Source organism: Salvelinus fontinalis, chromosome 24 (assembly GCF_029448725.1).
Source record: "Salvelinus fontinalis isolate EN_2023a chromosome 24, ASM2944872v1, whole genome shotgun sequence".
Taxonomy (NCBI): Eukaryota; Metazoa; Chordata; class Actinopteri; order Salmoniformes; family Salmonidae; genus Salvelinus; species Salvelinus fontinalis.
In genome coordinates, this window is record NC_074688.1 from 22,764,791 (window position 1) to 22,786,667 (window position 21,877).

A 21,877-nucleotide genomic window follows, 5' to 3' on the forward strand; every position below is an offset into this window, starting at 1 on the left:
GTATTTGGTAGCATTGCCTTTAAATTCTTTAACTTGGGTCAAACGTTTCGGGTAGCCTTCCACAAGCTTCCCACAATAAACTGGGTGAATTTCGGCCCATTCCTTCTGACAGAGCTGGTGTAATTGAGTCAGGTTTGTAGGCCTCCTTGCTCGCACGCGCTTTTTCAGTTCTGCCCACAAATTTTCCATACGATTGAGGTCAGGGCTTTGTGATGGCCACTCCAATACCTTGACTTTGTTGTCCTTAAGCCATTTTGCAACAACTTTGGAAGTATGCTTGGTGTCATTGTCCATTTTTCAAGACCCATTTGCGACCAAGCTTTAACTTCCTGACTGATGTCTTGAGATGTTGCTTCAATATATCCACATCATTTTTCTTCCTCGTGATGCCATCTATTTTGTGAAGTGCACCAGTCCCTCCTGCAGCAAGCACCCCAACAAAATGATTCTACCACCCCCGTGCTTCACGGTTGGAATGGTGTTCTTCGGCTTGCAAGCCTCCCCCTTTTTCCTCCAAACATAACGATGGTGTCACGTTCTGACCTTAGTTCCTTTGTTATGTCTTTATTTTAGTTTGGTCAGGGCGTGAGTTGGGGTAGGCATTCTATGTTGTTTCTCTATGCTTTGTTCTGTTATTAGATTTCTATGTGTTGGGCCTAGTATGGTTCTCAATCAGAGGCAGGTGTCAGTCGTTGTCTCTGATTGGGAGCCATATTTAGGTAGCCTGTTTTTCATTGTGTGTTGTGGGTGATTGTTTCCTGTTGTAGTGTTTGTTTCACATTTCAGGACTGTTTCGGTTTTCGGTATTATTCACTTTGTTATTTTGTATTTTTCAGTGTTCAGTTTTAATAAATTAAAATGGACACTTACCACGCTGCGTATTGGTCCGATCCTTGCTACTCCTCAGACGAAGAGGACGAGAACCGTTACAGATGGTCATTATGGCCAAACAGTTCTATTTTTATTTCATCAGACCAGAGGACATTTCTCCAAAAAGTACGATCTTTGTCCCCATGTGCAGTTGCAAACCGGAATCTGAATTTTTATGGCGGTTTGGAGCTTCTTCCTTGCTGAGCAGCCTTTCAGGTTCTGTCGATATAGGACGCATTTTACTGTGGATATAGATACTTTTGTACCTGTTTCCTCAAGCATCTTCACAAGGTCCTTTGCTGTTGTTCTGGGATTGATTTGCACTTTTCGCACCAAAGTACATTAATCTCTAGGAGACAGAACGCGTCTCCTTCCTGAGTGGAATGATGGCTGTGTGGTCCCATGGTGTTTATACTTGCATACTATTGTTTGTACAGATGCACGTGGTACCTTCAGGCACTTGGAAATTGCTCCCAAGGATGAACCAGACTTGTGAAGGTCTACAATTTATTTTCTGAGGTCTTGGCTGATTTCTTTTGATTTTCCCATGATTTCAAGCAAAGAGGCACTGAGTTTGGAGGTAGGCCTTGAAATACAGGCCTTGAAATACATCCACATGATGTCAATTAGCCTATCAGAAGCTCCTAAAGCCATGACATAATTTTCTGGAATTTTCCAAGCTGTTTAAAGGCACAGTCAACTTAGTGTATGTGAACTTCTGACCCACTGGAATTGTGATACAGTGAATTATAAGTGAAATAATCTGTCTGTAAACAATGTTGGAAAAATTACTTGTGTCATGCACAAAGTGGATGTCCTAACCGACTTGCCAAAACTATAGTTTGTTAACAAGAAATGTGTGGAGTGGTTGAAAAACAAGTTGTAAGGACTCCAACCTAAGTGTATGTAAACTTCCAACTTCAACTGTATATCAGTATTATAATCTAGCCTTTGAAATATGATGCCATCACCAATAGCATCATATTTGATGAGTTGCCATAAATCACTCACCTTAAAGAGTGATTCCTTTTACTAGAAGAGGCCCTGTATGGTACTTGAAATGAGACCCTGAGATATGGTTCATTACATTTACATTTAAGTCATTTAGCAGACGCTCTTATCCAGAGCGACTTACAAATTGGTGCATTCACCTAATGACATCCAGTGGAACAGCCACTTTACAATAGTGCATCTACATCTTTTAAGGGGGGGGGGGGGGGGCAGAAGGATTGCTTTATCCTATCCTAGGTATTCCTTGAAGAGGTGGGGTTTCAGGTGTCTCCGGAAGGTGGTGATGGTGGTTCATGAGTGAGATAAACTGTATGTCCTCTGTTGAGAATGTGTCTAATGAGATAGTCTGTATAATGGTAGAGTGTCCAGTGAAGCAACACCATAGAGTTAGGACTTAGAACACTAGAATGCATTTGTGTTAATTAGCTAGCAAGACAGTTTTAGAGGAATGATTCCATTTTTCAAATTAAAGGAGAAGTTTGCATCACCTATGCCTCTACTGCAAGTCATTCCAAATAAACTGGTTTTGGGTTTCTCACTGACTAAGATGGCTACCATTTTCACCCCATTATGGAACTTTGAGGGTTTATGACATAACCCTCTAGTAATTTAATAGGATCTCTATGAGAAGCACTTACGTCTGACGTCTCTGAAGTAGATGGTCTGTCTGTTGGGGTTGAGGAGTTGGATGACTGAGTCATCATTGTTCTTCACCCTGCAGCTGATGGTCGCCATCTCCCCCTCGATCACTGACACATTATCGGTCCCCAGGTTCTGACCTTCAACTGGACAGACAGATGGACAAGAGGAGGTGTGAAACCCATGAAAGGTCTAGAATTACTGCCATTCTGCTTTTATTTCGTAGTGTTTTTTTATTTATTATTGTCTAGTGTTGATTATTTTTGGATTGAGACACACAAAAACACGTAACAGCATAGGTACCATAACAGACCACGACATTGAACACCATAATACTACATCACACCCACAGAGATGTGAACACAGCCTGACCGCTATAGACGTATGTTGGCTGTACTTGCAGTCACATTCCTAATCCTCCTAATACAATAGAAGGGCCCAGTGCACTGGTTGGCGTTATTGATCTCTCAGCTCAGAGTGGGTCCTGTGACTCTCTGCCAGATGGGTTGTAAGCACTACCTCTCACACACACAGAGGAAAATGGAGGGAGAGAGAGAGAGAAAGAGAGAGAGGTAGGGGGAGGGAGAGAGAAAGAGAGAGAGAGGCAAAGAAAGGAGACAGGGAAGGATGGAGAGAGCCAGATGAAGAGAGTGGAAGAGAGGGAAGGTGGAAGAGAGAGGGAAGCCGAGAGAGAGATAGAGAGAGAGAGAGAAAGAGAGAGAGAGAGAGAGAGAGAGAGAGAGAGAGAGAGAGAGAGAGAGAGAGAGAGAGAGAGAGAGAGGGAAGCCGAGAGAGAGATAGAGAGAGAGAGAGAAAGAGAGAGAGAGAGAGAGAGAGAGAGAGAGAGAGAGAGAGAGAGAGAGAGAGAGAGAGAGAGAGAGAGAGAGAGAGACAGACAGACAGACAGACAGACAGAGCTGAATTATAGCTCTCCATCTGAGTCTGTGAGCACAGGGCTTTAGTCTCCATCTCTTAGGAATCACAGCCTTGTCAGCCACTCAGTCAGCCACTGACTGAGTATATCCACACCTGTGCCTGCCTACATGGTCATTATTTTCACAGAACTCTGCCCTCTTCATTAAAGCCTGAAACCAAGCATCCATTTGGTTTTGACAAAGGAAAAAGGTTTGTTTTCAGCCTTCCAGGTGAGGGAGGGGGTAAATCAAAAGTCACCTTGTGCTATATTTATCCGGCAGGAGCCAAAAGGCATAAAAAGAAGAATGGAGAATGCTTTTAAACGCCTTGGATTAGCACCAGGAGAGGAACAAGACTCCCAGCAATAGCCCGAAGAAACATCCATAGCACATTTGCATGCCTGAGTTGTCAGACACCTCCAAACCAGGCTGACATTTACAAAGTGGAAAAAAAGCACCTGCCTTTTCAGATAGTGATAATGGGAATAGACAGCCAAACTAACAGGATTCAAATGAGCTGAGAGAATGCAGCGAGCAGCAAGAAATGAACCTCCCGTGGAGAAATACACCTCAGACCTGTCTGTAGCAATGAACTTTCCATTTCATTCGACAACACAGATATTGGTTCATCAAGTGATGACTGAAAATGGACATTGATATTGAGCAGAGCAGAGTACAGTACATTCTGTACTAAATAGGTAGCATCTTGAGGTATTTGAGTGTTATCTTATCGTAAGGAAAGACTTGCTTTAATTGAAGTGTGCTGTTTTTAAACTGTCTTAATTGAGTATCTGTGATGTTTGAGGAATCCATCTGTTTAATCATTAGAAAAGCCTCTGTTTTCAACGACCTCTGAAGTGTGAATGTATAGTGGACTACTAGAGCATAGCAAAATACTTGGTTGATGATTAACTCCTTATAACACAATAAAATGAATGTTTATTAAGTGTGCTCCAATGTTGGAATATGGAAGTGTGTAATTAATTTGAGTGTGTCTGACTGAAACCTGAAAGGCAGCTCTGACATATTTATAGTAAGTAGGCCTACCCCAGCAGAGGAGCCCACAGTATGTTTTGAAGTCTGTTTTGATTTCAGTTTTGTTAAAGTAATATAGCTGGCAGTCAAAACAGCAACATGAAGGAGCCTCAAAGCTAGGTTATTCTGGAACATGACTTCTAGTGAAAATATCCATAAGGTTTCAGCAGCCCTTAGCAGGGTTGGGTCCTCTCCAATATCCCTGGCTCATCTCCAATTCAAAACACACATAAATAACGGAGCTGTGATTAGCAATCCCATCAAAGGGAAAACAGGCCACTTTACGGAACATGGAGGGGTTTTTGCAATTCTAGTAAACATTTTCAATTGCCTCAGCATCCTGGTCATGATTGGGTACAAATGAGGAGAGGCAGTCATTAATTCCTGGTGGCGGGAGAGGGAGAGAGAGGTGGGCTGAGACAAGGCAGGGCGCAGATGACTGGTTGATAAATTCACACTCCTTCCAGCAGCTGTCTTGGAGTGCGACGCTCCAGTATTGCCACACATGGCCGCCCTCCTGTTCTTCCATCAGAACACACTGAATGACACAGTCAAAGATAATTAATTACAGGGCCTTCAAAGGTCTGTGAACTCAACGCTGGGATGTTACATCAGCGGTCTGACATGGGCCCCATCAACAAGCAGCTGGGAGAAATTGTTGGGAGAAATTAAGTTCCTCTCTTCATTCCTTCCCAGATGTTAAGAAAAGGCACCTTTTGATTCAAATTCCTTTTTTCTTTGAACTTCTCTCTCTCTCTCTCTCTCTCTCTCTCTCTCTCTCTCTCTCTCTCTCTCTCTCTCTCTCTCTCTCTCTCTCTCTCTCTCTCTCTCTCTCTCTCTTTGAATTTTTTCATCAAAAGACATGAAAGGGGCAGTGGAAAGCAGGACAGTGCCAGGCCCCTGATTCCTCTCCACTGAGTCACCGATGTCTGGATCGGCCCTGTCCTTTTCAAAGAGGAACCAGCTATCCAGCCGGAGCTACTTATCTGACAGGCCGGTCGGACCAAGCTATCTTTCCAGCCAGAGATAGCTAGGTGCGGCCGGCCAGATAGCTAGGTTAAGTTCACAGACCTTTGAAGGCCCTGCAATTAGCTATCTGGCTGGCCGGAACTACCTAGATATCTGGCCGGCTGGACCTAGCTATCTGGCCAGTCGGCCGACCAGACCTATCTGGCCGAACCTACAAAATATATACAAAGTATGTGGACACCCCTTCAAATGAGTGGATTTGGCTATTTCAGCCACCCCCACTGCTAACAGGTTTATAAAATCGACCACACAGCCATGCAATCTCCATAGACAAACATTGGCAGTATAATGGACTTACTGAAAAGCTCATTGACTTTCAATGTGGCACCGTCATAGGATGCCACCTTTCCAACAAGACAGTTCGTTAAATTTCTGCCCCGCTAGAGCTGCCCCAGTCAACTGTAAGTGCTGTTATTGTGAAGTGGAAACGTCTAGGAGCAACAATGACTCAGCCACGAAGTGACAGGCCACACAAACTCACGAATAGGACAACCGAGTGCTGAAGCGTGTAGCGCATAAAAATCTTCTGCCCTCAGTTGCAACACTACTGAGTTCCAAACTGTCTTTGGCAACAACGTCAGCACAAGAACTGTTCATCGGGAGATTCATGAAATGGGTTTCCATGACCGACCAGCTGCACACAAGCCTAAGATCACCATGAACAATGCCAAACATTGGCTGGAGTGGTGTAAAGCTCGACCCCATTGGACTCTAGAGCAGTGGAAACGCGTTCTCTGGAGTGATGAATCACACTTCACCATCTGACAGTCCGACAGACTAATCTGGGTTTGGGGGATGCCAGGAGAACGCTATCTGCCACAATGCATAGTGCCAACTGTAAAGTTTGGTGGAGGAGGAATAATGGTCTGGGGCTGTTTTTCATGGTTCGGGCTAGGACCCTTAGTTCCAGTGAAGGGAAATCTTAATGCTACAGCATACAATGACATTCCAGATGATTCTGTGCTTCCAACTTGTGGCAACAGTTTGGGGGAAGACTCTTTCCTGTTTCAGCATGACAATGTCCCCGTGCACAAAGCGAGGTCCATAAAGAAATGGTGTGTCGAGATCGATGTGGAAGAACTTGACTGGCCTGCACAGGGCCCTGACCTCAACCCCATCGAACACCTTTGGGATGAATTGTAACGCTGACTGTGAGCCAGGTTTAACCTCCCAGCATCAGTGCCCGACCTCACTAATGCTCTTGTGGCTGAATGGAAGCAAGACCCCGCAGCAATGTTTCAACATCTTGTGGAAAGCCTTCCCAGAAGAGTGGAGTTTTTTTCAGCAGCTACGGTGGGACCAATTCCATAAATTCCCGTGATTTAGGAATGAGATGTACAACGAGCAAGTGTCCACATACACTACATTACCAAAAGTATCTGGCCGGCTGGACCTAGCTATCTAGCCGAGCGGATCTATCTTACCGCATTAAGAATGACTGAACATGGCTCTCTTTCTCACGCTCCTATTCTCTGCCCCTTGAGATACATACATGTCCAGCTCATTCATTAAGCCCTGCTCTCTAAGAAGGGAAGCTCTTTCAAGGACATCTGTGTGTAAAAAGCCATAATATCATTGGACATTATTAGACCTTCTCTGTTTCAAGGCTTCTCTGCATCGTAGCAGGATTTCTAACGTTTTAGGCCTTCTAATGTAATCTCTTTTATGTCTGAAAACAATCTCTCACTCAAGTTTCATCATGTTTCTGATGTGATGTCAGATGTCTGATGCTGCTTTGACAAGGCTTTATCTGAATAGAGATGTACAGAGAAATGCATCTCTCCTGTACTCTATTATCTTCTGCAGATTGTGCCATGTTCACTGCAGATCAATGTTGGGGACTGCTCAATCTCATGTTCCACTGTACTGGCAGGTTAGAGGCTCTTTGTGCTTGATGTGTCTTCCTAAGTGTGATAGAGAGACAAGGGGAGCTTCTAGCCTATAGTAGTGTTAGACATGGGCTTTCACAATACAGAATGTTCACCTTCGGTTTAGTGTAGGCTACCATAGTCACTTTGTACATACAAGTCATGTGTCAACCAATAGAAAACTACATATAGGCAACAATATAATGCACATATGGCAAACATAATGACAGTAGCCAATAAAAACAAGGAATGTAGAATGTACTCTGCCACCATCTGACAGTCTTATTTGAAACGGTCTCTATTCACACGACTGTAGCTGTGCTATACAAATACAATTAAATTGGCAGTAGATTGACATATGATTGTAGACATTGCACAGCACATGAACACATAACTCAATGCTTTACACAAATCAATAAAGAGCAGGGTGAGCAAATGCATCAGACATCGTCAGACGAACATTAGAGGAAAATCAAAAGTACCTGACAAGGTCTCAGCGGCTCCTGTTGCAGCAGTAGAGAAGGAAAGAAGGAAGAGAGACACATTGTAAGCAAAGGCCCGTATTCATGATAAGACAGACACATTGTAAGCAGAGGCCCATATTCACGATAAGACAGACACATTGTAAGCAGAGGCCCATATTCACGATAAGACAGACACATTGTAAGCAGAGGCCCATATTCATGATAAGACAGACACATTGTAAGCAGAGGCCCATATTCACGATAAGACAGACACATTGTAAGCAGAGGCCCATATTCATGATAAAACAGACACGTTGTAAGCAGAGGCCCATATTCATGATAAGACAGACACATTGTAAGCAAAGGCCCATATACATGATAAGACAGACACATTGTAAGCAGAGGCCCATATTCACGATAAGACAGACACATTGTAAGCAGAGGCCCATATTCATGATAAGACAGACACATTGTAAGCAGAGGCCCATATTCATGATAAGACAGACACATTGTAAGCAGAGGCCCATATTCACGATAAGACAGACACATTGTAAGCAAAGGCCCATATTCACGATAAGACAGACACATTGTAAGCAAAGGCCCATATTCACGATAAGACAGACACATTGTAAGCAAAGGCCCATATTCACGATAAGACAGACACATTGTAAGCAGAGGCCCATATTCATGATAAGACAGACACATTGTAAGCAGAGGCCCGTATTCATGATAAGACAGACACATTGTAAGCAGAGGCCCATATTCACGATAAGACAGACACATTGTAAGCAGAGGCCCATATTCACGATAAGACAGACACATTGTAAGCAGAGGCCCATATTCACGATAAGACAGACACATTGTAAGCAGAGGCCCTTATTCACGATAAGACAGACACATTGTAAGCAGAGGCCCATATTCACGATAAGACAGACACATTGTAAGCAGAGGCCCATATTCATGATAAGACACATTGTAAGCAGAGGCCCATATTCATGATAAGACAGACACATTGTAAGCAAAGGCCCATATTCACGATAAGACAGACACATTGTAAGCAGAGGCCCATATTCAAGATAAGACAGACACATTGTAAGCAGAGGCCCATATTCACGATAAGACAGACACATTGTAAGCAGAGGCCCATTTTCATGATAAGACAGACACATTGTAAGCAGAGGCCCATATTCATGATAAGACAGACACATTGTAAGCAGAGGCCCATATTCATGATAAGACAGACACATTGTAAGCAGAGGCCCATATTCATGATAAGACAGACACATTGTAAGCAAAGGCTCATATTCATGATAAGACAGACACATTGTAAGCAGAGGACCATATTCATGATAAGACAGACACATTGTAAGCAGAGGCTCATATTCATGATAAGACAGACACATTGTAAGCAGAGGCCCATATTCATTTATAATTCACACAGAAGGTAACTCTGTCAAAACTCATCTCATTTTGGATGAGTCATAATCCATTGGTTTTAGTGCTTCCTCTCTTATATTTTAGAGGCTGGCATAAATCCCAAACGTGTGTTGGCCGGAAATTCCAATACCGAAGATTCCAATATACTTTCCTGAAAGTGATTGAGTATTTGAGAGTGTATAGCTTTACAACACCGTATCTTTTATAACCACTGTAAAGTTTCAGTCAATTTGGGGGCTATTAATATGGAGCAGCTCGGGGGTAGATAGTTAGCTATCTGTGGACTTTGTTTTTCCCAGCCTCTCTCTGTTTGAGATTCCTGCCAGCCCAGGGCTGGAGCAGCCTCTGCCTAGTGAAGGTCCCCTGAGAGCCCTGGGGCACACCAGAATTTGCCCGCTTGGAACAGTGGCCAGTCGCCCGAGACTGGCATCTCACACCAGCTGGTCATGGGAGACTGTCATTTTCCCTACAGCACCACCCTGGGCATCCTGGACTCACAGCACCGCTCTAAGTGGTAAGCCTATTACGCAGGCTAACATCTAATTGGACCACCTCGTGAAGAGCAAGCAGGCACACACTAGTCTTCTTGCCTGAGTTATCATCTTTGACCTAACCTGAATGGAAGGCATTTTCTTGTTATGCTTTCTCAGCCTTGTATGAATCCTCACAGGAGACAAATCACAAACCAGCACATAATAATATAGGTACATCTCAGATTATAAATCATATAGAAAGTCTGTATTTCTGTTATAGTATGAGGAGTAAGGATGTAATATATATCAATTTTCTCAGCCTAGTTCAAAACTGTATTAATAGGGCAAAGTGTACAGCCACAGATAAGACTTATAAATAGCCGCCTGCGCCCCCTGCTACCGAACCTACCCTCCCCTGTACCTGGAGAACATTAGGCAGGAGTTATGAGGTGCCAGCCAGGCTGTGATTAGATGTCATGGCTGTCGCTCTGCTTAGACAGCACTGATAGACAGATTTCAGGGGAAATGCGTGTGATGCTATTCCCTGCAAGTGGCGGCCTCCACCGCAATCTGTCAATCATAGAGGATGAGGCCAGACAGGCCCACCGTCCTCCAAATAAAGCCTGTCCTTGTCTGGGTCTGCTCTCCTACTCTCCTAACCCATATTCCTTAGACTTCTGGTATTTTATTGTACTTCGACAGAATCTGCAAATGTCTGATATGCCAGTGTATGAATAAGAATGACAGTCAACGAGTGTTCTTTGTAGTGTATTACCTGACAGATAGTAGACTCTACAAACTATCTGATCATTAGATAATATGTTCATGCTTTTAGACAATACTAGCAGTGTACAGCGGACTGTCATCTGGGTGAATCCACAGAGCTGCAGTACACTCTGTGAGCCAGACTGATATCTCTGCAGACGGTCTCTCTCTGTGAATGTGGAGGAGAGCAACCTCTCTTTCCAGGCTGCTGTGTAATAGCAGTTGGGGAAAGGTAACATACCCTCTCTATGCTGGCATGGTGTCATTAAATGTATGGGCCTCCTTTGAGGAAACATTTTTCCTTCTTATTTCCGGCCACGTTATCCGTGTGTGTTCACACTGCATGTGTGGCGACAGCAGGAGGAGGATGCTGGGGTGCTGTGCGGCCCAGGCAGTCTCCTCTCCTCTAGCGTGTGTGTGTGTGCGTGAGTGAGTGTGTGTCCCACTGTGCTTTCATTTAATTAAAAGGTTGGGTGGAGGGATGCAGACCTTTTTCTTAAAAGAAATTTGATGGAAAAGCCTGTACCTGCTGAGTAGACCCAAGGAACACAGATTGGCTGCTGTGGTCATCATTTTCCAAACAGCAAGCCATTAGATGGTTTAAGACCTTTTCTCAGAAGTCTGAACACTGTCCAGATACCTTCTGTGACCTCTAGGATTGGTGTCCTAGCCAGTGTCTAACCACAACAACTGCTCACACGCTCCTGTGTTTACTTCTAGGGGTGGACGTTCTACAAATAAACAGCTAGAAACAATTGAAATACTGTACATTAAATCTGGGATTTGAAAGTCATTACTGTAGTAATCACTCACACTCCTGCTGAGTTCATTTCATCTTTGTCTCAGCCTCAAGTCAAATACCATAATATACACCGAGTGTACAAAACATTATGGACACCTGCTCTTTCTATGACATAGACTGACCAGGTAAATCCAGGTGAAATCTATGATCCCTTATTGATGTAATTTATTAAATCCACTGGAATCAGTGTAGATGAAGGGGAGGAGACAGGTAAAAATATTTTTAAGCCATGAGACAATTGAGACATGGATTGTGTATGTGTGCCATTCAGAGGGTGAATGGGGAGGACAAAATATTTAAGTGCTTGTCACGTTCCTGACCGGTTTTCTGTTATTTTGTATGTGTTTGACGGTCAGGGCGTGAGTTTGGGTGGGTGGTCTATGTTGTGTGTTTCTATGTTTGTTAAGGGTGACCTGATATGGCTCTCAATTAGAGGCAGGTGGTTTTCATTTCCTCTGATTGAGAGCCATATTAAGGTAGGTGTTGTCACATTGTTTGTTGTGGGTGGTTGTCTCCTGTGTTTGTGTCTATGTCATTGCGCCACACGGGACTGTTTTCGGTTTGTTTGTTCTTTGTTCGGTTTATGTAGTCTGTTTCCTGTTTCATGTGTTCTTCACGTTATATGTAAGTTCGTGTCCAGGTCTGTCTACATCGTTTATTTGTTTTGTAGTTTATCAAGTATAGTTCGTTTTGTGTCTTGTTTAAATAAATAATATGTCATCATACCTCGCTGCACATTGGTCTTCTGATCCCTCTCTCCTCTCCTCGTCCGAGGAAGAGCTAGAGAATCGTTACAGAACCACCCACCAACAAAAGATCAAGCAGCGGTGTAACGGGAGAGAGAGACAGCGCACGAAGCAGGATTTCTGGTCTTGGGAGGAAATCATGGAAGGAAAAGGACCATGGGCTAAAGTTGTCTGAGGAGGAGGAAGAGCTAGAGAATCGTTACAGTGCTTTTGAACAGGTTATGGTAGCAGGTGCCAGGCGCACCGGTTTGTGTCAAGAACTGCAACGCTGCAGTTTCCCGTGTGTATCAAGAATGGTCCACCATCCAAAGGACATACAGCCAACTTGATACAACTGCGGGAAGCATTGGAGTCAACATGGGCCAGCATCCCTGTGGAACGCTTTCGACAACTTATAGAGTCCATGCCCTGATGAATTGAGGCTGTTCTGAGGGCAAAAGGGGGGGTGCAACTCAATATGAGGAAGGTGTTCTTAATGTTTTGTACACTCAGTGTAGTCCACTGTGCAAACACTGGACAAAATGTGACACGCCAGCTATCTGTATAGTTGCCTGCAGCCGAGCGCTTCAGAGGGAGGTGTCAAGAGCAGCTACAGCTCAACAGAGAGAGCTGCTCTGTACTCCCACCGTTTTGTCAGATATGGCTTAATGCAGGTATCTGATTGCCTGTGGAATATCTGTGAAAACACTTACCTATCGCACCACAGGGAATGCTCAGGCTAATTCCTCTCCATGGCAGACAGTAACATGTTAATCAAGTGGGCTTACCAGGAACACATCTACAGGCTGTTCCATCATACTGTAGTCAAAGGGGATTATGTATGTATCCCCACATAAACAGTTTCCTGATGGCCAGAGGAGGTTTAACTGCACCTTATTCATGGAACATACAAAAAGACACTGGAGCTCAGCCGTGACAACCTCTCACTGGATATGCCCGATTTCATGCTCTGAATATTAATATGGGCCTTTAGCAACCCCTGAGCACAAGCACATAATCACACACACACACACACGTATGCATGCACACACACACTCACACACATGTATGCACGCACGCACGTACACACACACACGTGCACATGCCAGCAGATGTGTGCACACACACACACACACAGTTGAAGCCTGGCACATTAGAGATAACTAACTAACAATTCACAGATAACTAACTAACAATTCAGAGGGATTGAACAGTATTCTCCCATGGTGAGTTCACAGTGTGAGTTTCTGGTATTCAAGGTCTAGTTGGTAAGGAGGCTGAAGTATGTGAGGATCTGAATATTGTATCATGTTTGTCTGAAAACAGTACATCTTAATAAGCTCTTCAATCAGAACTTCAAGTCCTGTCTGTAACACAAAAGTAATGTCTTCATTCTGAGAGCAGAAATAACAGAAAATATAGAAGCTGAAAGAGAACTCTGCCATTGCCTGTCTCAGGTTGTGGTTGTGTTAGAGATACACGCCTCTGACTGGATGCCTAGCAGCCCCGCCAACTGCCAGCTCTCACTCTAAAACATGTCACATATACAAAGCTTTCTCTGCAAGTTGTACAGGCCTGTACTGTATATCTGTACAGAATACTGGGCTCCTTTATTAATAAAAAATGAACGAAGAAACCAACAAATCAACAAACTATCGCTATGTCACCATGACACTTGAGAGTCACTCTGGTGTTTGACACAGCAAAATATAAATTACCACATAACACCACTTCCCCCCCAAGAAAACAATCCAACAAGAAGAAGGAACCGAAGCCATTATCCAACTACAGTGACACCTCAGCCTTCCACAGTCATCCAAAATAGATTTAAAGGGGTTCAAAGGTCTTGAAAAAACAACCAATATCAGTATAAGCATGATTCTGCATTGTGTTTTGCTAGCACGAATGGTTGGCACGAATGGTTAGCACGAATGGTTGGCACGAATGGTTGGCACGAATAGTTGGCACGAATGGTTGGGTAAGCACTGACTTCAAGGCTGCCGTTACAATACGCAATGTATGCATCCACACACCACATGGCTTTATAGAGAAACAGATCATAGTGAATGCTTAACCCCCCGGCTGTGAGACACACCACATCTTATTCACCATGTCTGTTCAGCTAAAGCCCTGTCTTCCATCTTGCTCCAGAGGGAGCGATCACACAGAGCCCTGCTTCTTTTCAACCCGGTCTCAGGTGGAGGCGAGGCGGCAGCAGGAGCGTTAGTGGTAATGCCGCTGGAGAGCACACAAAGCTCTGACTCAATGCTCGCCTCTGATTGCATTGTACTCACATGCAGCTTTTTTTTAAATCAAAGCTTAGAAAGAGTCTTATATGGGTGTAATCACTGCCTCTTACTATTTTTTTTTTTATTTATTTTTTTTATCTTCGGGGAGGACACATATCTTTAAAAAAAAATTTTTTTACAGCTTTTCTGCTACACATACATAAATTTTACATACACATTTGACATACTTGGTACTTTTATATACAGCAATCACATACAGTAACAATAATACATTACCGAACATAAACTCTTTAATCACACCCCTCAGTCACTCTCAGCCCATCCCACCTATCACCATAGAACACCCTCGTTTGGTTTCCATGTGCCATATATTTTTCAATTGTGCTGTGATGTTTTACATACATTTTGAAATGTTATTTTCTTTTAGTTATGGGGACATTGTTCCCCTTTATCTAATGTGGTGCAATGGAAGGGGCATACAAGCGCTGTGCTGATGCCTGACGGGACAGATTGGGATGTGTGTGTATGTGTATGTGTGTGTGTGTGTGCTTGCATGCATGTGTCTGTGTGTGTATGCATGTGAGTGTATGTACATGCACGCGTGCATATACTTGTGTGGGTTCATGTGTGTACATGCATGTGTTTGTGATTGTGTGTCGGGGGGTAATTAGGACATCAGTAGAAGCCTCTGACAGGCCAGTCATCTCCACAGCCTGTCCAGCAAGGAGACAGGGGTCAGAGGGGGTAAGAGGGGCTGGAGAGGGGTAAGGAGGCAGCTGCTGCACCACCACTCACTGTCTGGAATCTCTCACAGAATATTAAACCACTGGGACCTCAGGCAAGACACTCCCTCGCCTCAATTATGGAAAACACAAAGCTATCTCACAGGGTATTACTATTTGATAACTCAACAAATGTGCATTGTGATGGAGTATGGCTATGAGCCGTGAGATTTGAGTTGATACAACGTGACAAAATGTGTTATCTAACTGATATCTAAAAATTCCCTCGTTATGACATAATGACAAATCCAGTTAGCTGTTGTGAGCTTAACCACTGAGCATGCTATGAAATTGAGGATCTGTATTACAAAGAGACAGATACAGTACATTAAATACAATCTCCATAGGTGGGCATTTCTGGTGACCTTGGTTATGGCATATCATTAATTCTATGTATGGATGATTATTTATCCCCACAATAACATGTCTGCTGCTCCCCCCCCCCCCCCCCCCCCCCCCCCCCTCTATCTGTGTTGCACCTGTGCCCATTCTGTCTGTGCCCGGCCCCGGTGCTCATACTCTCATAATCACATCCATCAGCCCACAGCTCTAACTGCATCCAGGACCGCTAAATACATCCATTTGTTTGCAGGTGTCATTTATTTTTGTGTGCCTCAATCAGACACCTGTCACACACACCTGCTGTCTGTGTGTGTAGAGCTAAAGAAAATAAAAAAGAGGAGAGAAGGCCTTTTGTTTCTTCTGCGAGTTTATAATGAGCACACTGTTTCCAATCTTCTTCCTCCATTTTTCAATTTCCTATGCCTTTTTCACAGTCAAATCACAGCTATCAATCAGGTGTGTGTGTGTGTGTGTGTGTGTGTGTGTGTGTGTGTGTGTGTGTGTGTGTGTGTGTGTGTGTGTGTGTGTGTGTGTGTGTGTGTGTGTGTGTGTGTGTGTGTGTGTGTGTGTGTGTGTGTGTGTGTGTGAAGGAGGTAAACTGAGGCCGTGTACCTTGATGGAACCATCTCCAACCCCAGCTCTATTAGTCAGAGATTGGAGGGAAATATGTGTGTGTGTGTGGCTGCCAATGCAAGGCTGTCTCCCTGCCCGGCTCCAAATGATTCACAATGTACACCGTTGAATTTGCCCTCTCTATTTGAGTAAATGTATCTATTCTGTACACTGTTCTTTTACAGTGGTACCGACAGGAAAAGCAACATATTTGTTTAACCATTTATTAGAAAAGATTACAACACATGCAATACGATACTCTTGGCGTCAGGCTCTGCTCCTTTGGGATAGCTCACTGCCAGAGCATGCATAATGATAAGATAACTATAGTAACAGACAGTGAGCAAGGTATGTTATACCAATCCCCCTGACCGAAACCAAATCACAGTCCAAACAGGTGGAGGCTGGGGTGGGTGGTGGGGAAGCAGAAAACAGACATACATGGCAAGTAACGCATGTTACAGCAATAACATGTCACCAAGAACACCAGCGCATAGCGGGCATGTGGCAGCCATCGGGGAATGAAGGTGCAACACCTGGTTGACTAAATACACCGCAATATTAAGGTAGAGTGAATCTAATTGGTGCAATATCAGCTGATGCAATACTCAGGTTTCCTGTCTGGTGTTGCTGTAACTACTGATAACACATTATAACACAGTATAACATATTATACAATGTATGTATACAGATATAGGATCTTAATTTGAGACAGTTTGCTACATCAGGAAAATAATCCTGCAGCAACAGCAAATGTGAAGAATTATATGGATTCTAATTAATGGACATTTTTGTAGGGGTTGATACATTTTTCTTGAGGTAAAAATCAAGACTGAAATTTCAGCGGAAATTACAAACTTCAGAAACCTTTTTAAATCTCAAATAAACTACACCTTTTACATGCCTTTCATTGCAGGACAGTTCTCCTGCAACAGGGTGATCTAATTAAGATCCTACACCTGTATAGCTAGGCATACAGATAAAAACGTATGTCTTGTGTCGTTAACCCAATGACCAACGCAAATACACTACAGTGAATAAAATAACTGGTTCACGTAATGGTAGATATCAAGTCAAACACCTACATGTTCATACCATAGGCACATTGCAATCTAACACAAAAGCGATAGCATGTGGCAGTTTACGCATAGTGTCAGCAGTGAAAAGAGGAAGACAATTCTGACTGACAGCACTCCAACGTAGAATAAAAAAAATCTTAACATCATGTGGCATGTACAGTATATGTATGGGAAAGACTGCTAGTGGGGACTAACTCCAGGATTATGCAGATACTGCAATGTGCACCAGTTTTTTACAGAGTGTATCGATTGAAACAAAGATCTATTTGAAGTGACTGCGCCAAATGGCAACTATAGTAAATTCACAATGGCAGGCTAATATAGGACTTCACAGCCTGACATTTCCTCCCCTCCACACAGAGCGGTATCTAACTGTGTGCCAATGGCCATATGATTTACTCTGGACTCACATGAATATTTCATATTAGCGCTTAGCTGGCTCGTGGCATCAAGAAAATGTATTATTTTTAGTGAGCTTTGTAGAGCTTTGTACAAAAAGTAAATTGCAGCGATGACATCTGAGTGTGCATAAAGGTAGCGTTGCCAATGAATGATTACGTTTGCTCATCATGCTCCCACTACTACCTGCATTGAGTTGGTTTCATTTGATTGGCTGGGTAATTACCTGAACGCTGGTTAATTGCTTGTTAATTTGCCGCTGATGGCGAGCACATCCAGCTAACGACAAGTCTGCCAATCAGCAGTTTACACATGGTGCACATGGGGACTTGCTCAGAGAGTATGCATGCACATGGGGACTTGCTCAGAGAGTATGCATACACATGGACACATGCATGTGCTACGCAGATACTACAGCCCTGCAGTTAAAATCTTCTCCATAATTAAATATAATAACAAATAACTATACACAACCCACAAGGCCAAATTCACTTCATAACAACATAGCAACGATCTAAAATTAGATTTGGCCAATCTCCAGCAAGACAGAAGATTATCAACTACTGAATCATCCCCATATGATAAACAGTAACTGCTATGCCTAGTGGTTAGAGCGTTGGGCCAGTAACTGAAAGGTTGCTAGATCGAATCCCTGAGCTGACAAGGTAAAAATCTGTCGTTCTGCCCCTGAACAAGGCAGTGTTCCTAGGCTGTCATTGTAAATAAGAATTTGTTCTTAACTGACTTGCCTAGTTAAATAAAGGTCAAATAATTTTTTTTGTTTTTAAATATGCTAAGCAAAGCAGGAGCTCTTCCATATGGATGTCCATTGGAAAACAGCAGACACATGATTGAGGTAGAGAGAACACTGAGTGGCTTGGCTTTCAAGTTAGAGATAGGCTGCATGCTCACAGACTGGCAGGGAGGGAAAGAAAGTGACACATAGAGAGAGACATAGAAAGAGATGCATGGGACTGACTATAACTGTTCACTCCCCCACCAGATTGATATTTTATGGTGTACGATGTGGTTCAGATGACATGGAGAGGTTGAGATGGAGTGAGAGACAGTGTGCAGGCGGGAAGAGTTCAGTGATTTATTGTGTGGGTGCATGTCTGGCATGTGGGTAAGTTTATGTGTGTTTGTATGTGTGTTTGTGTGTGTACGTGTGTGATGAGTTAGCGCTAGGTGCAGTCATACTGAGCCCATTAAAAAGTGAAGGCACAGGGGGACAGATGCACCCCAACATGAGGCACAGGAAACAGACTCTTTGATCATTACCTGCCTGCCAGTCTGCCCTCCACAGGGACCGCCCATTACCACTGCTGATGTGCTGCTCTGACAGGCCATAAACACACACACACACACACACACACACACACACACACACACACACACACACACACACACACACACACACACACACACACACACACACACACACACACACACACACACACACACACATCACTCAAGCTAGTGTTGTCGTCAGTTAAACCTGTCCCCCAAAGACACATAGAATAGCCATATTGCAATGGGGTTGAGATGAATGTATTTACAGGTATTGATTGCTTTGGTGGATATACTGTATGTAAGCTACTCCATTTTGTTCTCTGTTTAGAGGGCGCTATACCTGGTACACAGCCAGTATAGAAGCACTTCCCACTTATCTTCTCAGCTATAGGGTGACATGGGGTAACTGGAAAACATGTCACTCACAGATTACTATGTGAGTCTCATTAGCTGACAGCAGTTTTTTATTTTTTTATTTCACCTTTATTTAACCAGGTAAGCCAGTTGAGAACAAGTTCTCATTTATAAACTGCAACCTGGCCAAGATCAAGCAAAGCAGTGACAAAAACAACACAGAATTACACATGGAATAAACAAACGTACAGTCAATAACACAATATGAAAGTATAAATACAATGTGTGCAAATTAAGTAAGATTAGGGAGGTAAGGCAATAAATAGGCCATAGTGGCAAAATAATTACAATTTAGCAATTAAACACTGGAGTGATAGATGTGCAGAAGATGAATGTGCAAGTAGAGATACTGGGGTGCAAAGAAGAAAAAAGTTAATAAAAACAATATGGGGATGAGGTAGTTGGGTGGGCTATTTACAGATGGGCTATGTACAGGTGCAATGATCTGTGAGCTGCTCTGACAGCTGATGCTTAAAGTTAGTGAGGGAGATATGAGTCTTCAGCTTCAGTGATTTTTGCAGTTCGTTCCAGTCATTGGCAGCAGAGAATTGGAAGGAAAGGCAGCCAAAGGAGGAATTGGCTTTGGGGGTGACCAGTGAAATATACCTGCTGGAGCACGTGCTACAAGTGGGTGCTGCTATGGTGACCAGTAAGCTGAGATAAGGCTGGGCTTTACCTAGCAAAGACTTATAGATGACCTGGAGCCAGTGTGTTTGGCTACGAATATGAAGTGAGGGCATACAGGTCGCAGTGGTGGGTAGTATATGGGGCTTTGGTGACAAAACAGATGGCACTGTGATAGACTGCATCCAATTTGCTGAGTAGAGTGTTGGAGGCTATTTTGTAAATGACATCGCCGAAGTCGAGGATCGGTAGGATAGTCAATTTTACGAGGGTATGTTTGGCAGCATGAGTGAAAGAGGCTTTGTTGCGAAATAGGAAGCTGATTCTAGGTTTAGTTTTGGATTGGAGATGCTTAATGTGAGTCTGGAAGGAGAGTTTACAGTCTAACCAGACACCTAGGTATTTGTAGTTGTCCACATATTCTAAGTCAGAACCGTCCAGAGTAGTGATGCTAGACGGGCAGGTGGGTGCGGGCAGCGATCGGTTGAAGTGCATGCATTTAGTTTTACTTGCATTTACGAGCAGTCGGAGGCCACGGAAGGAGTTTGTATGGCATTGAAGCTCGTCTGGAGGTTAACACAGTGTCCAAAGAAGTGCCAGAAGTATACAAAATGGTGTCTTCTGCGTAGAAGTGGATCAGAGAATCACCAGCAGCAAGAGCAACATCATTGATGTGTACAGAGAAGAGAGTCGGCCGGAGAATTGAACCCTGTGGCACCCCCATATAGACTGCCAGAGGTCCCGACAACAGGCCCTCCAATTTGGCACACTGAACTCTGTCTGAGAAGTAGTTAGTGAACCAGGTGAGGCAGTCATTTGAGAAACCAAGGCTGTCGATAAGAATGAAGTGATTTACAGAGTCAAAAGCTTTGGCCAGGTCGATGAATACAGCTGCACAGTATTGTATTTTATCGATGGCGGTTATGATATCGTTTAGGACCTTGAGCGTGGGTGAGGTGCACCCATGACCAGCTAGGAAACCAGATTGCATAGCGGAGAAGGTACAGTAGGATTCGAAATGGCTGATGTTCTGTTTGTTAACTTGGCCTTTGAAGACCTTAGGAAGGTAGGATAGATATATGTCTGTAACAGTTTGGGTCTAGGGTGTCTCCGCCTTTGAAGAGGGGGATGACCACAGCAGCTTTCCAATCTTTGGGGATCTCAGATGATACGAAAGAGTGGTTGAACAGGCTAGTAATAGGGGTTGCAACAATTGCGGTGGATCATTTTAGAAAGAGAGTGTCCAGATTATCTAGCCCGCCTGATTTATAGGTGTCCAGATTTTGCAGCTCTTTCAGAACATCAGCGATCTGGATTTGGGTGAAGGAGAAATGGGGAAGGCTTGGGCAAGTTGCTGTGGGGGTTGCAGAGCTGTTGACCGGGGTAGGGGTAGCCAGGTGGAAAGTATGGCCAGCCGTAGAAAAATGCTCATTAATTCTCAATTATCGTGGATTTATCGGTGATGACAGTGTTTCCTAGCCTCAGTGCAGTGGGCAGCTGGGAGGAGGTGCTCTTATTCTCCATGGACTTTACAGTGTCCCAGAACTTTTTGGAGTTTGTGCTACAGGATGCAGATTTCTGTTTGAAAAAGCTAGCCTTTGCTTTCCTAACTGCCTGTGTATATTGGTTCCTAACTTCCCTGAAAAGTTGCATATCGCGGGGGCAATTCGATGCTAATGCAGAATGCCACAGGATGTTTTTGTGCTGGTCAAGGGCACGCAGGTCTGGAGTAAATCAAGGGCTATATCTGTTCCTGGTTCTACATTTTTTGAAAGGGGCATGCTTATTTAAGTTGGTGAGGAAAGCACTTTTAAAGAATAACCAGGCATCCTCTACTGACGGAATGAGGTCAATATCCTTCCAGGATACCCGGGCCAGGTTGATTAGAAAGGCCTGCTCGCTGAAGTATTTTAGGGAGCGTTTGACAGTGATGAGGGGTGGTCGTTTGACCGCGGACCCATTACGGACGCAGGCAATGAAGCAGTGATCACTGAGATCCTGGTTGAAGACAGCAGAGGTGTATTTAGAGGGCAGGGTGGTTAGGATGATAT

The 21,877-nt window shown here is 43.7% G+C and overlaps 1 protein-coding gene across 3 annotated transcripts in view; it reads right to left on the reverse strand.

The window, feature by feature from the left end:
* LOC129822172 (cell adhesion molecule 1-like) overlaps positions 1–21,877 on the reverse strand; it is a 160,690-nt gene that overhangs the window by 43,795 nt on the left and 95,018 nt on the right. For 2 of the 3 annotated variants that reach the window (XM_055880217.1, XM_055880214.1), the window contains exons 2-3: positions 7,849–7,869; positions 2,520–2,666 (exon numbers count right to left, since the gene is read on the reverse strand). In XM_055880217.1, the coding sequence (XP_055736192.1) occupies positions 2,520–2,666; positions 7,849–7,869 (168 nt within the window). The remainder of the gene's footprint in view (positions 1–2,519; positions 2,667–7,848; positions 7,870–21,877) is intronic. The other variant, XM_055880215.1, reaches the window with a different exon arrangement.